We start from the raw sequence: 16,025 nt of genomic DNA on the forward strand, positions 1-16,025 counted from the left end.
ATGGACCCCTAGAGAGAAACTCTAGGCTTGCTCCTGCTACACTTTAATGAAAGGGTATTGGCTGGTAAGGATGGAAAACCTCTCGCTGTTGATCCCTGACAGAAACTAGATCCAAGAAGAATCCAAGACTGAGGAGGCAAAGAAAACAACATGAATATGGCCTAGACCTGGACTGACTGTGTTTTCTTAAGCCCTTTTTACTGAGCACATCTTAGGCACAGTGGATGAGAAAAGCAAACCCTATGTATTGAGTTTGGGCGGTGAATCAGTTTTTAGTGTGTAGAGTAGTCTGTATTTGGCTCAAGATAAATGACCCCCCTTAAATAACAAGTGGGAGAAGAATCTGAGAATATAGGCTGTGCCCTAAGGAAGGGTAGCCTCCTAACCCTCCCTTCTCCCCTCTCTCTTCTTCTCCCGCTCTCCCTGTCTCTCCTTTCCCCGTCTCCCCTCCGACTCTTCCCTTCCTCTCCCCTTTCTCCGAATACCCTCTCCCCTCCTCTCCCTTCTTTCCCCTCTCCCTCTCACTCAACCCCTCTCTCTCCCTCTCTCTCACTCTCCTCCAACCCCTGTCCCACAGACTCCCATACTTGAGGTAATGCATGAGATACGGCTGTTTGTACCAAGGAATATTACATCACAGTGACTGTAAACATGGGTGGGACAATGTAATGCAATGTCATGTAAGTGAATAAGTGACCATGTATTGTTAGGCTCCATCTCTGACGACATCTGCAGATGCACTGCTGCTAGCTACACTGTAGTCTTTTACCCCGTTAACATCACTGCCAACACTATTGTCTGCCTTGTCCTCCTCCCTGTGAGAAAAGTACAATGAAAGAGGACAGACACGCACTCGCACAAACCCTGGGACTAGTGGGGCACAATGAAAGGACTCCTGTCCTCAGCTGTCACCGTCATGGGACCAGGGGGACTTCCTTGACTCTTCAGTAAATTAAACAGCCTTGAGTAATGAATGTTTTGTTTGGTAGATGTTATTATGTGTTTACTGAGGGGGGCTCTGTGTGTGTGTGTGTGTGTGTGTGTGTTTCAATGACGGCCTAGGAACAGTGGGTTAACTGCCTTGTTCAGGGGCAGAACGACAGATTTTTACCTTGTCAGCTTGGGGATTCAATCTTGCAACCTTCCGGTTACTAGTCCAACGCTCTAACCACTAGGCTACCTGCCGCCCCCATTTACAAATGAAGTATGTGTGTTTAGCGAGTCCACCAGATCAGAGGCAATATGGATGACCAGGGATGTTGTCTTGATAAGTGAGTGAATTTGACCATTTTCCTGTCCAAATGTAATGAGTACTTTTGGGTGTCAGTGAAAATCTATGAAGTGAAAAGTAGAATATTTTCTTAAGGAATGTAGTGAAGTAAAAGTAGTCAAAAATATAAATAGTAAAGTAAAGATACCCCAAAAAGTACTTTAAAGTGTGTGTGTGTGTGTTGTTTGAAAAATGCCATCACTGTTTTCATGCTCTCAATTAAAAGACCTGTTGAATTAAATGAAGAGAGAGGCAGAGCCAGAGAGGAGTGTGAGAAAACGTTGCCCCCTTTCTCTGCGCCGACATCTGATCCACCTGGCGCTCTTCACAAGGTAACCCGAAACAGGCAGTCACAACAAAGACCAGCAGAGCCAGAGACATCAGCACAAAGAGACTGGAGAACTACTGGGGCCAGGGCCCACCAACCAGCTAGCCTACTGTCACCTCACCCAGAGAGACAGAGGGGGGATAGAAGGGAGGTGAGAGAGAGAGGGGAGGGGTAGAGTAGGAGAAAAATGGGAGCAGAGTGAGAAGGGGAGAAGTGAGGATGAAAAGAGAGAAGAGAGGGGAAGAAAGAGGTGGAGTATTGGGGGAGGAGTATTGGCAGGATGACATAGGACCCTATCTCTCCCCCCTGCAGGTTCTTGTTGACAGAACCAACTAAAACAAGCTCGGCAGCCACATTAAGGTATTAACATAACAAGCCTGAGCTAACTGAGGTGTTCATTAAACATGCTAGCTAAATCCAATGACAGAACCACATTCTCTGAACCACCAGGACAATAAAACATTCTAATCCCATTGTCCTGAACAATTTACAGTAATGACAACTAATGATAGTACTGATCTGTACTTTTCTGTAGTCAACTGACCAGATCACCCCTGTAGTGGCCTCCTGGGTGGAATGTTATACATTTGTCACATTGTTTTTTTTTAAACCTGCCGAAAATCTGGTGTTTCTAAGTCCAATGGTTTCGTTTTATTTCAGTCTTCTGTGATGTAATATTAGGATGCAAATTCTAAATTATATCTGCCATAGTACAGGTGTCTTTTCTTAAGTCCATAACCATGTGTGTGAGGTGTATACTTTTGTTTTAATGTAGATCTGTTTAAGACTACCAAGAAACACTGTGTGACCCTGATTTAGCCCACTGCAGTAATTAAAACACAAAGTAAAAATTAAAAAATGAATTTAATATGTTACATATAATGTATAAACAGTTGGCATCAAGGAAAATGAATGATCTAACAGTGATCTGCTTCTCTGCAGACAATGACACCATGCTACTAAGCAACATAATAGCTGAATTGATGGCCTGAAAAGCGTTAAAACACAAAGCGTGTAAAATCCCCATGACACCATCTTGATGCGATAGTTAGCAGCAACAGGCTTTCCAGCTGTGGTGTGGCTGTGGTGTGGCTGTGAGACTGTCCTACAGTCTGCTCTGCTCTCCCTGCAGTGCAGGAGCCAGGGCTGACTGTTGCTCAGCCCATCACTTTCCCCTCTGAAGACCTGGGTTCAAATAATATTGAAAATCGTTCAAATACTTTTAGCGTTTGATGTACCCTGCCTGGAGTGCCAGGTGGGCGGGGTTTGCAAGTTCATGTCTTTTCTATTGGTTCCACTGCAACAAACGAGCTCAATCCAGGAGAGGAAAAAGTATTTGAAATGATTTGAATTAGTGCTTGAACCCAGGTCTGGAAGCCTGGCCCGAAAACCCCCTCATCTCCCCTGGGCCTTCTGACTCTCAGACATTTGTATGTTCTCTACCAGTCGCCGCTTGCCAATGAAGACCCAAAGAGGCAAACGTCTAGACATCCACTGCCAATCTGAGACATAAGTTATGTAGACGTAAAGACTTGATGTGATATCTGACAACCATTTCAGAAAAAATAATAATAATAATAATTGAGGCATGGCTGCCCCTCAAAACTGTTTGTTAATTCATGAAACAAGCCATAAAAACTGGATGTGATGGCCAACAACCTTTTTCGGGCGCAAAACAACAAGTAATTGAGCTATGGCTGTGTGTAAGTGTATTTATGTATTTTTCCTCCAATGGGTCTGGATCGGGGACATGAGAAGAATGATCTATGCCGTTCATAGCCTGTTGAGTCCTGCCGAGATGAGTTTCCAGACAATTATCATAAGGTTCTTTGAAGCCGGACCAGTCTTGTTATGATCAGGGTGGGAAATATAAAGCCATGTCTGGGACTCAGGGGCTCTGTGAAGGATCTAGATGCTCAAACCTCCAACCAGAATCTAAAGCCTAGTGGTGGCATTTCCACGCGGGCAGAACACGTTGAAATGAAGAGTTTACAACTAGATAACATCCAACTGGTTGTATTGATGTCATTTCAACCAGTTTTGCCCCTTGGGTCACTCTTGTCGTGAATGTCCAAAACATACCAATGACCTTATCACACAACAATGTCCTAGAATGCCCCCACTTGACAAAACACGGCTACTAGCTAACCAACCAATGTTTTGACACAAGAAACAGAGAAATTAAAAAGGTTATGAGATGAAACATAAACAAAATGGCCACTACAACTGATCATGAATCAGGCATTCGTTCATTCCAGCATGGCCAACAGACGTCCTGTTTGTTTCCCTCAGGCCGTCCAGAGGGAAGCCCCAGACCAGAGGATATACGCATGGTATGCCAGGAATGCAGGTAGATTAATGCCTCAGTAAGTCAGGTCGTGGCCCACCGGCCCTTTCGGCACCCTGCACAGTCAGTCAGAGTGTCAGCTAAAGATCTACTGGAGCCTGGAGGGAAAAACACAACAGAACCAAGGAGAACTGTCTATCTGGAACTAAAGGCTCTGGAATGTCACCCAAATGTGGAATTACGCACTAGAGTTGACGGACATTACTTCAACTAACCTCAAAACAACAGCTCTGAATCGGGAATGACGTGCCGTTTGGAACGCAAACGTAGCGTTAAAGCCATAACCCATTAGTCCTTCAACTGGATTTACACCCGTCTGTCCCTGTGAGGGTCAGGACGTAAAAGAGTGCAGCACAAAAGGCACCAAGGGATGAGGGCCCCTGTTTAAACAATCCAACCAACAGAGTCCCCATTGTACTGAGGAGGAAACCCCTTCTATCCAGAGGAAAAGCTAGGGGCTCACTGCAGCTGCATCAGAGACAGAGCATGCAACCCCCCCCCCTTTTACTTCATACCTACACACACACTGCATGCACATACACACTAGCACATTGACATATACATAAATACAGCCGCCACACTCCCTCACACATAAACAACACTCGACTACGTGAGCCACACGAAGGACCAAACAAAATGGCTTATTGTACAGAGGCAGTACAACGAACTATGTACGCTCGTTCTGTGGACTTCATATCCCAACGTCACAGCGAGGAGAACACTGTTTGTGTTGAGCCTCCAGCCCAGACCATTCAAGTTGAAGTCTTGAGTACTCTTCAACAGTATCAAGGTGGCCAGTTGAACGACTGCCTTAAAAAATATTGGAATGGAAGAATCCTTGTTCAGTCAGGTGGGTCACGCGAAGAACCTCACAGAGTCATTGACGTTCCATGTGCGTAGAGACACGCTGTATCTGTTCAGTCATGCTCTTCAACTTGACCTGGGCTTTTCAAAAAAATAACTGCTCTGCTCAGAAAAGCACTAAAACCTATCGTTCTGGGCCCATAAAGACGAACCCATAATGAGAACTAGCTATAGCCTGGGGGACAGCGAGCCAGATGGAACTGCCTTCACTTGGGACTATGCTCCCCCAGTCCCCCCTCTCTGTAGCTGTATGGAAGCCTGGTCCTGGCCTTGGTGGTGACAGAGACATATGTACGATTCTCCCAGCGGGAGTTTGTGGCATAGCAAACAAACAAAAGATGACCCCCAACACCACACACGCACACACACACACACACACACACACACACACACTGCCTCTTTAGAACTGTCGAATATGTTGACAGAGGTTAGCGTGGTCAGAGCAGATACATAAAATGATTTAAGTTGTCCAATAAACGCTGCACACAGTTAAGGCCATTAGTTCCAACTGAGTGGCATCTCTCAAACACTCTGTCCTCCTGACTCAACTCAGAGTGATCACAGAGGAGAGGGGCTGGGTAGAAGTTGGATTCACTCTGTCCTGTAGGTGCTTTCTGTCTCGTGTCGCCTCTCTGTGTTTTCAGTTACCCTTCCTATCCTTCCTCTAACTTCTCAAAATGTCATCCCCCCCCTGAGTGGGAGTGATGTGTGTAGTGCACATGAGCATTCACAACAGATCACAGCTTCAAAATGTTCATCACAAAATGTCATCCCCCCCCCTGAGTGGGAGTGATGTGTGTAGTGCACATGAGCATTCACAACAGATCACAGCTTCAAAATGTTCATCACAAAATGTCATCCCCCCCTGAGTGGGAGTGATGTGTGTAGTGCACATGAGCATTCACAACAGATCACAGCTTCAAAATGTTCATCACAAAATGTCATCCCCCCCCTGAATGGGAGTGATGTGTGTAGTGCACATGAGCATTCACAACAGATCACAGCTTCAAAATGTTCATCACAAAATGTCATCCCCCCCCCTGAGTGGGAGTGATGTGTGTAGTGCACATGAGCATTCACAACAGATCACAGCTTCAAAATGTCATCCCCCCTGAGTGGGAGTATGTGTTCCATTCACAACAATCACAGCTTCAAAATGTCATCCCCCCCCTGAGTGGGAGTGATGTGTGTAGTGCACATGAGCATTCACAACAGATCACAGCTTCAAAATGTCATCTCCCCCCTGAGTGGGAGTGATGTTTGTAGTGCACATGAGCATTCACAACAGATCACAGCTTCAAAATGTCACCCCCCCCCGAGTGGGAGTGATGTGTGTAGTGCACATGAGCATTCACAACAGATCACAGCTTCATGAGTATCTTCTCTCTTTCCGGTAACACGTAGGCTTATTTGTGTGCTGTTTACTCCTGAGAGCTTCTCAGTCTCTGTGTTGTCACTGTGAACGCGCAGAGATGTACCTGGCCTGCGCACCAGAATAGACGTGCCAGATGTTTTATGAGTGCCTGTTTTGGGATGTTCTCGTCAGTTCACATTTGGTAACTCATTGCGGAAGCTGCTTTTGTGCCGAGGAAACCCCACCTGTGCCTTGTACTGTTAGGAGAGGTTCTGCCTTTTCTTTGGAATACTGACATGTAAAGTCAGAAGTTTGTATTGATAGATAGATAGATAGATAATAGATATTTGTAAACATAATTGAATTGTACATTTATCACCATCATCACCAGCGCTTTGTAAATACATTTCATCACCATTTACACCTCTACCTGCCTGCCTCGTTGTCCTTAAGCCTGCTAGAAAGACCCTATTTTGCAACCCAAGACTGATCATTTCACAGTCCACTCATGGGTCATTTCCTCTTCTATTTTGATCTCGATCTGACTACTGCTGATGTCAGAGGAGTGGTGGAGGAGTCACTTTGTCAGCACTTTCCGTCTCATTTCACTTCCCCTACGGTTCACTTAAACCTCTCACTGTGCACACCACGTCATTTCAACGTGAATAATTGGGTAATATTTGGTTGAGCTGTTGATCAATGAGATTACAACCTACGTTCAACACCACTCAAAAAGACAGCCGAAAGTTTGTTGAATTTCCAAAAGGTCTATCACTGCGCTTTCAACCATTTTTAAAAGCACAGCAAAAATAAAATGGGAATACAATGTCAGATACTTCATTTATTTATACAACATATTAATGTGTTACCACTGTGCCTCATCTAATAGCTGAACCAAATGACCTGGATTGCAGTTGAGATTACAATAAAAATACAGCTGAACAGCTGAAAATACCATATTTTGGGTTAGTGAAAATGTACTTCACCGCGGTTTATATGGTACAATGATTCTCTACACTTGCTTGTTTTGTCACATAAACTGAAATTAGGCTAACTATTAGAATTCTAGCAACCAGGAAACGGCGGAGCGATTTATGCATAGTGCATCTTTAACTTTAGGCTATTTAGTGTATTACAAATGTAATATTTTATTGTGTTTGGTTGACAAGGCAACCAAATATCACCATTTAAAGGAGATGAATCTATGGCTTGTATTGTACTGGCTCAATCCTATTCTTTAACTTTTATTTTGGTTGAGTTGGTGACGTGAATCCAACATATTATTTAACTTGTCGACAAGTTAATAGGCTATGTTGATATTTGGTTGTGTTGACTACAATTCAATATCACTAAATATCATTAAATCAACCAGAACTTGAAACCATATATATTTTTTTTTAATCTGGGTTGATGACTTTGCAAATACTATACAGGCCTAAATAGTATCATTGATGATATATGAGCGATGCTATACATTTACTCTGTTAAACCTACCCTTGGGAATGACTTCGATAGCAACAGTAAATCTATCTAGTTTTTAAGTGGAGATCTCGTAACAATCACAATAGCACATTGGTCATAGTCAGTGACTAATGTCATAGCTAAGCAGACGGTGCTTGGTTAAAACTCTGGATGGGAGACCAGAGGGTAGCAGAAGGTGCTTGGTTAAAACTCTGGATGGGAGACCAGAGGGTAGCAGAAGGTGCTTGGTTAAAACTCTGGATGGGAGACCAGAGGGTAGCAGAAGGTGCTTGGTTAAAACTCTGGATGGGAGACCAGAGGGTAGCAGAAGGTGCTTGGTTAAAACTCTGGATGGGAGACCAGAGGGTAGCAGAAGGTGCTTGGTTAAAACTCTGGATGGGAGACCAGAGGGTAGCAGAAGGTGCTTGGTTAAAACTCTGGATGGGAGACCAGACGGTAGCAGAAGGTGCTTGGTTAAAACTCTGGATGGGAGACCAGAGGGTAGCAGAAGGTGCTTGGTTAAAACTCTGGATGGGATACCAGAGGGTAGCAGAAGGTGCTACTCAGTGGATATAACTTGGAACATCTGATGAGGTTTTAAAGCTACAACTTCAATGTGTTTTATACAAGGTTTATCTATGTTAAAATGAAGTTACCGTGATGACATCATCTCGCGGTTGAAATTGCACCCTCAAACAGCTGTTCACATGAATGGCTTATTTTGTATCCGATGTATTTTCCACGTAGATTCCACGTCACAATATGCTTAATTAAATTGGAACAATGTTGAGTCGACCAGTTTGTGCCCAGTGGGCTCCTTACCTTCCTGCAACCTCAAAATGTAATTCCACACAAATATCCATGAGCTCCTGCAAACCAGAGGGACTTTCCTGCCTGTACCACAGTCAAACCTCAGAGTATGGTGCAACTCTCTGCAACACTCTGGTTGTGTCCTAAATAGCAACCTAGTCCCTATATAGCACACTACTTTTGACCAGAGCCCTCTGACTCTGTTAGGGCGGACTCCAACCAACGTAATCGAGTATTGAAAATAATCAGTCACTTTCCCCAAAAGCTTTTAAAGACGTTTGTGTGTGTGTGTGTGTGTACTGTTCAAAACGTTGTTAAAGTCATCACAGCAGCAGGCAGCCAGTTCAAAGGGAATGTTCCCTCTGTGAGCCTAGTTGAGTTGTCCTGTGGTCCCAGCCCAGACCTGACCACAGGAATCCAGCGGTGGAGTGGAATTGTGCGGGGGCACTTTGAAAGAAGATCCATCCAGAACACCAAGGCCCCGGCCCCCATTCCAACTGCTCCAGACATACACACCTTTCAAAACCCCACCACCACCTCCACATCTCTCTCATAAGGAGAAAGGCATATGGAGAAGGTTAGCTAATAAGCCAGACCCTAATTTGGTGAGTGGGACGTAAGGAATCCGAAGGAAGGAAAACCCATGCTGCAACAGTGAGAGAGAAGTTCCATTTTTCATGTAGTATTCCATAAGGCTTAGCTAGTATCCCACAAACCCATAGCATTTAAAGTCAAAGCGCCCTGGTATCCCACAAACCCATAGCGTTTGAATTCATAGCTTCCAAGGACACAATAATGAGTAGGTAAGGGAAAAAGACTAAAGACTTGAGACTCCTGAGAGGGATAGGGTCACCCTGCTCTTTGATGCTGACACCCAGTATCCGTGCATAGATATACACTGATTGCACATGTGTATCTAGTCTCGTATAGTGTCCATGTGTCTGGTTGCATCCCAAACAGCAGCACCTATGGGCACTGGTCAAAAGAAGTGCATTATATAGAGAATATAGTGCCATTTGGGGAACAGTCTCTGTCTGTGGTCTACCTAGAGTACATGGTGGTGGTCCTGTACAGGGCTGACTATGGGCCAGTGCCGGCAATGCAATTTCCTCTGTAAAAAGAGAGAGAGAGAGAAGACAGCTGTTTCCAGCCACAGAAGAAGATGAACAGAGCTAGTGCTGTTTCTGAAGAGAGAGAGAGTGTTAGTTTCTGATTGTTTATGTCACGTTTGTTTATGTCATTTGTGTTTATTATCTATTTCACATGCTTTGGCAATGTAAACATATGTTTCCCATGCCAATAAATCCCTCTGAATTGAATTGAAGAGAGAGAGACAGAGACAGAGAGAGCAAGAGAGGGAGAGAACAAGAAAGTGAGAAAAGAGGAGATGCCTTTAGCACATTCTCCCCGTTTAGACTTGACCCAACCAGACTGCATGAAGTACTCTAATTTAACCCAGGGGTCTCATCCCATCCCCTTGCCCCCCCTCCCCACTCAGACCCTCCTCCACCTTCCTCTCCCTCATCTCCCATCGGCAGAAGAGTGATTCTGCTCAAGTCGTTACCGTAGGCTGTGGATATTACTGCACTGGCACAGCCTACACCCATGACATCATAATGTGCTGCTGCCATTCCAAAGGCCAAGGGATGTCTGGGAGCTGCCTGCCTCTGTCTGAGAGGAGGAGGCTGCCACACCAGATACAGAAACAGCCCTAGTACACACACAACCTCCCAAACGCTCACACGCAGTAACGCACATTCACACAACAGGAGGTTGGTGGCACCTTAATCGGGGAGGACGGGCTCACGGTAATGGCTGAGGCAGAATAAGTGGAATGGTATCAAATACATCAAACACTTGGTTTCCACTTGATGCACATCCGAACACAGCGGAGACATAACAGGTGGAGATGGAAGAATGTTGTGATTACCGGTAGACAATTCTATTTATGGAAAACAGTTATGAAATACCACTTATGCAGATTATTCCACCACCATCTTGTAACAAAATGGAGACAGGAAACATGTTTTTTTGGTCATATTTCTGTTCACTCTATTGTAGGAAACAGAGTGAAACAACAATGTAAAATCCCAGTGTTTTCAGCAAATGGTTACACTCTCTCTACGAAGGAAACTCCTGGTGTGACCCGAACTCTAACCACGCCCAGCTAGTCAAGCCACGGCGCTCTCTTCCCGACAACCTCCCAACTTCAACATGGTGTGTGTGGAGCTTTGACCTACGAAAAGGGCCTTCACGTTACCGCCATAGTCGATATCTCTTGTATTGGTATAATGTTTTCACGATTTTATCCAGTTAAATCGATTTCGCATCGTATTTTGTCTCTTGTGACAGAGAGATTAACACAAACTGCAAGATTTGCTTCTGGGTTCTGGGATTACATGAAGTGATTAGCCTACTTTCTGTCACCGTGGAGATTTAAGAGCTATCGTTTCTAACAACGGCACAGTGCTGTTGATACATAACATACCCCTTGACGAGGCGCGGTGCCCTCTGGAAAATATGATGTCTAAAAATAACTGTTTCTAACTGTTTCTGCATGACCCCCAACAGTCATAACTAAGTGAGAACAGCTTCTAGCTGAGCATAGTCTTTTGATTACTACCCCATGGCTCCTGCAGGCAGTCCTCCGTGCAGGAGAGATGATGTGAAATACGTGGCTATTTGTTATAATAGTTTGTCATGATAGCGCAAAGCTGAGACTTTAGCACAGCAGTCAACAAGGGCAGGGATTTGATCGGGACAACATAGAAAATCATGGAAAAGTGATTAAAAGTAGGATGTTTGTATGGGGGGGTAGGTTCATTTCAATGGCATAGAAATAGAGGATGATAGAAAAGCAAGAATTCCTGATCCCTGAGCAGTTTCTCGCTGTGCCGGCGTGTCTCTTCACATAGTAATCAGAGCAAATATCTTTGGTTACAGATAGTTGTCATACTATCAGATACTAGCACACGTGGGGCCTGAACAAGTGGGTTTCCCACCGAGCTGCTGCCTTGAGTCTCTTGACCACAGAAACATAGACAGTTAGGAGGCCTACATAATGTGTTCGAGTTTTATCTGTATCCTCTTGGCATAGTGGCTACAGTACGCTGCAGTTGTAGTAAAGGCTGCATGGGATATCTGGCAGGCCAGTGTTCAGATGGCTCTGTGCCAGAGTAACAGAGAGACTTGGACAGACATGAATGTCCCTAGGCGGACTGATGTACAGTTACAGAGGACAGTATACAGTATACAAGAGGCAGGTATTCTCAGGAGAGATGTTGATTGGTTTAATTAAGCTGTAGAGTATCATGAGTACAGTAAAGTAGAGAACAGTAGAGTATGGTAATGTACAGTAGAGTACATTAAAGTACAGTAGAGTAGGGTAGAGTAAAGTACAGTACAGTAGAGTGCGGTAGAGTAAAGTACAGTAAAGCAGAGTACAGTAGAGTATCTGCGACATGCAATACTGTTACTGTAGAGTCGGTACACAGTGGCTAAACTCAGGCCGGAAGTGATGTGAGGTTGGTCATATAAGTGGGAAACACTAGACTAACACTTGTGAGCAAACACATTTGTCGCTGGATAACATGGCGTACCCGACATGGTCAGTGGAAGCCATATTGGCAGAGAAAGAATGTTTTGATTCATGGTGGAATTAAGTGATTAGTCTTTCTTTGTTTAGACTCTTAAATTGGTGGTTTGGAGGGACGTGAGAACTGGGGACAGTTTGTTTTGAAAGAATGACAAGGAACCTCACTTTCTAATGTAAGAATAAGAAACAGTTTGCATAACTACTGCCCATAGCTATTGACACAGCTACAGCGCATTCAGAAAGTATTCAGACCCTTTTACTTTCTCCACATTTTGTTACGTTACAGCCTTATTCTAAAATGGATTAAATAAATATTTTTCCTCCTCAATTTACACACAATACCCCATAATGACAAAGCGAAAACAGGTTTTTCTAAATTTTTGCAAATGTTTAAAAATAAAAACAGAATCAACTTATTTACATAAGTATTGCGACCCTTTGCTATGAGACTCGAAATTGAGCTCAGGTGCATCCTGTTTCCAATGATCATCCTTGAGATGTTTCTACAACTTGATTGGAGTCCACCTGTGGTAAATTCAATTGATTGGACATGATTTGGAAAGGCACACACCTGTTTATATAAGGTCCCACAGTTGACAGTGCACTTCATAGCAAAAACCAAGCCATGAGGTTGAAGGAATTGTCTGTTGAGCTCCGAGACTGGGGAAGGACACCAAAACAATTCTGAGGCATTGAAGGTCCCCAAGTACACAGTGGCCTCCATCATTCTTAAATGGAAGAAGTTTGGAAACACCAACACTCTTCCTAGAGCTGGCCACCTGGCCAAACTGAGCAATCTGGGGAGAAGGGCATTGGACAGGGAGGTGACCATGAAACCAATGGTCACTCTGAAGGAGCTCCAGAGTTCCTCTGTGGAGATGGGAGAATCTTCCAGAAGGACAACCATCTCTGCAACACACTACCTATCAGGCCTTTATAGAAGAGTGGCCAGACCCGAAGCCACTCCTCAGTAAAATGCACAAGACAGCCCACTTGGAGTTTGCCAAAAGGCACCTAAAGGACTCTCAGACCATGAGAAACAAGATTCTCTGGTCTGATGAAACCAAGATTGAATTCTTTGGCCTGAATGCCAAGTATCACGTCTGAAGGAAACCTGGCGCCATCCCTACGGTGAAGCATGGTGGTGGCAGCATCATGCTGTGGGGATGTTTTCAGCGGCAAGGACTGGGAGACTAGTCAGGATCGAGGGAAAGGTGAACGGGCGGCAGGTAACCTGATGGTTAGAGCGTTGGACTAGCAACCGAAAGGTTGCAAGATCGAATCCCCGAACTGACAAGGTAAAAATCTGTCGTTCTGCCCCTGAACAAGGCAGTTAACAAACTGTTCCTAGGCCGTCATTGAAAATAAGTATTTGTTCTTAACTGACTTGCCTAGTTAAAAAAAAAAAAAAAAAAACGGAGCAAAGTACAGAGAGATGAAAACCTGCTCCAGAGCGCTCATGACCTCAGACTGGGGTGAAGGTTCACCTTCCAACAGGACAATGACCCTAAGCACACAGCCAAGACAACGCAGGAGTGGCTTCGGGACTAATCTCTGAATGTCCTTGAGTGGCCCAGCCAGAGCCCAGACTTAAACCTGATTAAAAATCTCTGGCGAGACCTGAAAATAGCTGTGCAGCGATGCTCCCCTTCCAACCTGACAGAGCTTGAGAGGATCTGCAGAGAAGAATGGGAGAAACTCCCCAAATGCAGGTGTGCCAAGCTTGTAGCATCATACCCAAGAAGACTCTATGCTGTAATTTCTGCCAAATGTTCTTCAACAAAGTACTGAGTGAAGGGTCTGAATACTTATGTAAATGTGATATTTAATTTTTCCAATAGTGTTTTTTGTCGCAATAAGCTTTCTTAAAATGATGAAAGTGTTTATTTACAAATATATATTTATTGTACCTTTATTTAACTAGGCAAGTCAGTTAAGAACAAATTCTTATTTACAATGATGGCCTACCCCAGCCAAACCCTAACCAGGACGACGCTGGGCCAATTGTGCGCCGCCCTTTGGGACTCCCAATCACGGCCGGTTGTGATACAGCCATTATAAAACTTAGTATAAACCATAAAGGCCTAAAGCCCATTATTGAAATATTCACAATACAGAGATGATTTGTACCATTCCATTCAGAACCAACTTATTTTGGAATCAAAGGCATTCCAAATAATAAAAACAAAGTCCACCAACTTTAAATTGTTGATCACTTTGCCCCATAACTGTGCATCAGTATTGTGCACAAAGAAAGTATCTTCTTGGCCCCTTGATTTAGGATGACAGACACACTTGACACTTCAGCTGTTGATCAATGGATAAAGTGGGTGTTGACTGTGTGCACAGCATCACAAAGCCCCAGCGCAACTCAAGCCTGTGAAGCGGGACGGCATTCAAAGATGGTGAAGGGGGGGGCAATAGACGAGAGGGGGTGGTTCCTCTTTTACGATCTCCCCGGTGTGGGAGTTTAAGGGGAATTCAGAAAATGTTGTCGTCGGAATCTGTCATGGAATTACCAAAATGTGACTATGGCTAAACTCGAAACTAAAAAATTTGTATTCCATTGGGAATTTTGACTATACATGTCATTAAAGATTTGATAATGAAAGTGAAATTGTACTCTGAAAACGAGCCAATTCTTGAATAAACGACTAGACTTCGGTAAATTAGCCCAAAGCCTCGAGTTGACTTTTTTTTTTAAACAAAAGAACCGAAGGAACTAGTGGGAGAAACAGATAGGGTGTGGGGGTGGGACAGAACGGGTCGGCTGATTATAGAATATCAGCAACTCCAGCATTACAGGAGAAGAATGTAAAAGTGGGATAGGTTCATTTCGCTCACTCTTATGATGATAACCTCTTGCTTTCCACAAGATACACACGAGACAATATAAACGGATCCATTGTCTTACTGTAAACGGCATCAGAGTGTACTGTCAGACATATTTATTGTCTTGTTTAAGCATTTGTGTTTGATAATGGTAATCCTCCGGTTAGAAACCTGTTTTGGGTTTATTGACCAACTGTGATGCATATTATAAAAGGAATAACATCGTAAAGAAAAAATAACATAAGTGTTGCCTGTGTGAATCCATAAACTGTTGTTGAGGTGTTTCACCGAATCAAAAGGTGAAACTTTGGGCTACTAATTAAAAACAAACTGAAAATTCACACAGGCCTACTCCTAATCATATGGTAGGTAACATGTTCTGTAGCGCGTATCATTTCAGCATGACAGATCTGTATGTAGCTTAATGTTTTATTTGATGTTAATTATGCGCTTCGGGAAGTTTTATATGGCTCTCTCTCTCTGAGACAATCTGGAGCGCAGTAAACCAAACCAAGTAGCCATTTCAATTCAAACATGTCTGAGGCAGCAGTCACTTACCAAAACTAAAGCAAATCTCTCCTCCAACTCCGACTGGTCAGGCATGGGCACTTTCAATGGCATCATATGATGCTTCATATTGTCCGACTGTCCATCCACACTTTCAATATTCCCCATGGTTAAAAGCAGTACTGTATCCTTTTAGTAGAGTAAATAAAGTTCCCTCTTCCGACCGTTTATTCAGAGTTTTTCCAAAAGTGGGAAAATTCCCTGCGTTCCTCCAAAATGCACCAGTGAGTTATTACAAAATCAGCCACTTCTGTTCCAAATGTTCCAGTTTAAATCAAACGTTTACGCCACACCAGTTCCATACGGTGTCATTTAAAAAAAAAACGTATACTTTTGCATTTGTAGAGAACTCTCATCTGTATTTACTCTAAACTGAACCTCACCTCAAAAGTAACAATTGTTTTCTGTTCCAAAGAATGGTTTCCGATTTACCAGGCCAATCCATCTCCATCTATTTCTGTAAAATCTTCTTTCAATAATATATGTTTTAACCCACCCAAATAGCGACTTCTTAGTTGCTGGACTGAACTTTCTTGGCTACGATGCCTTTGCATTCATTATTGTTGTGCGATCCAGATGGTTGTGTGATTCAGTCTA

At 43.7% G+C, this 16,025-nt stretch overlaps 1 protein-coding gene across 5 annotated transcripts in view; it reads right to left on the minus strand.

The window, feature by feature from the left end:
* fmnl3 (formin-like 3) overlaps positions 1-16,025 on the minus strand; it is a 48,757-nt gene extending 32,732 nt beyond the window's left edge. For all 5 annotated transcript variants that reach the window (XM_014135900.2, XM_014135898.2, XM_014135899.2 and 2 more), the window contains exon 1: positions 15,420-16,025. In XM_014135900.2, the coding sequence (XP_013991375.1) occupies positions 15,420-15,536 (117 nt within the window). In that variant the 5' untranslated portion in view covers positions 15,537-16,025. The remainder of the gene's footprint in view (positions 1-15,419) is intronic.

This window comes from Salmo salar, chromosome ssa13 (assembly GCF_905237065.1).
Source record: "Salmo salar chromosome ssa13, Ssal_v3.1, whole genome shotgun sequence".
Classification (NCBI taxonomy): Eukaryota; Metazoa; Chordata; class Actinopteri; order Salmoniformes; family Salmonidae; genus Salmo; species Salmo salar.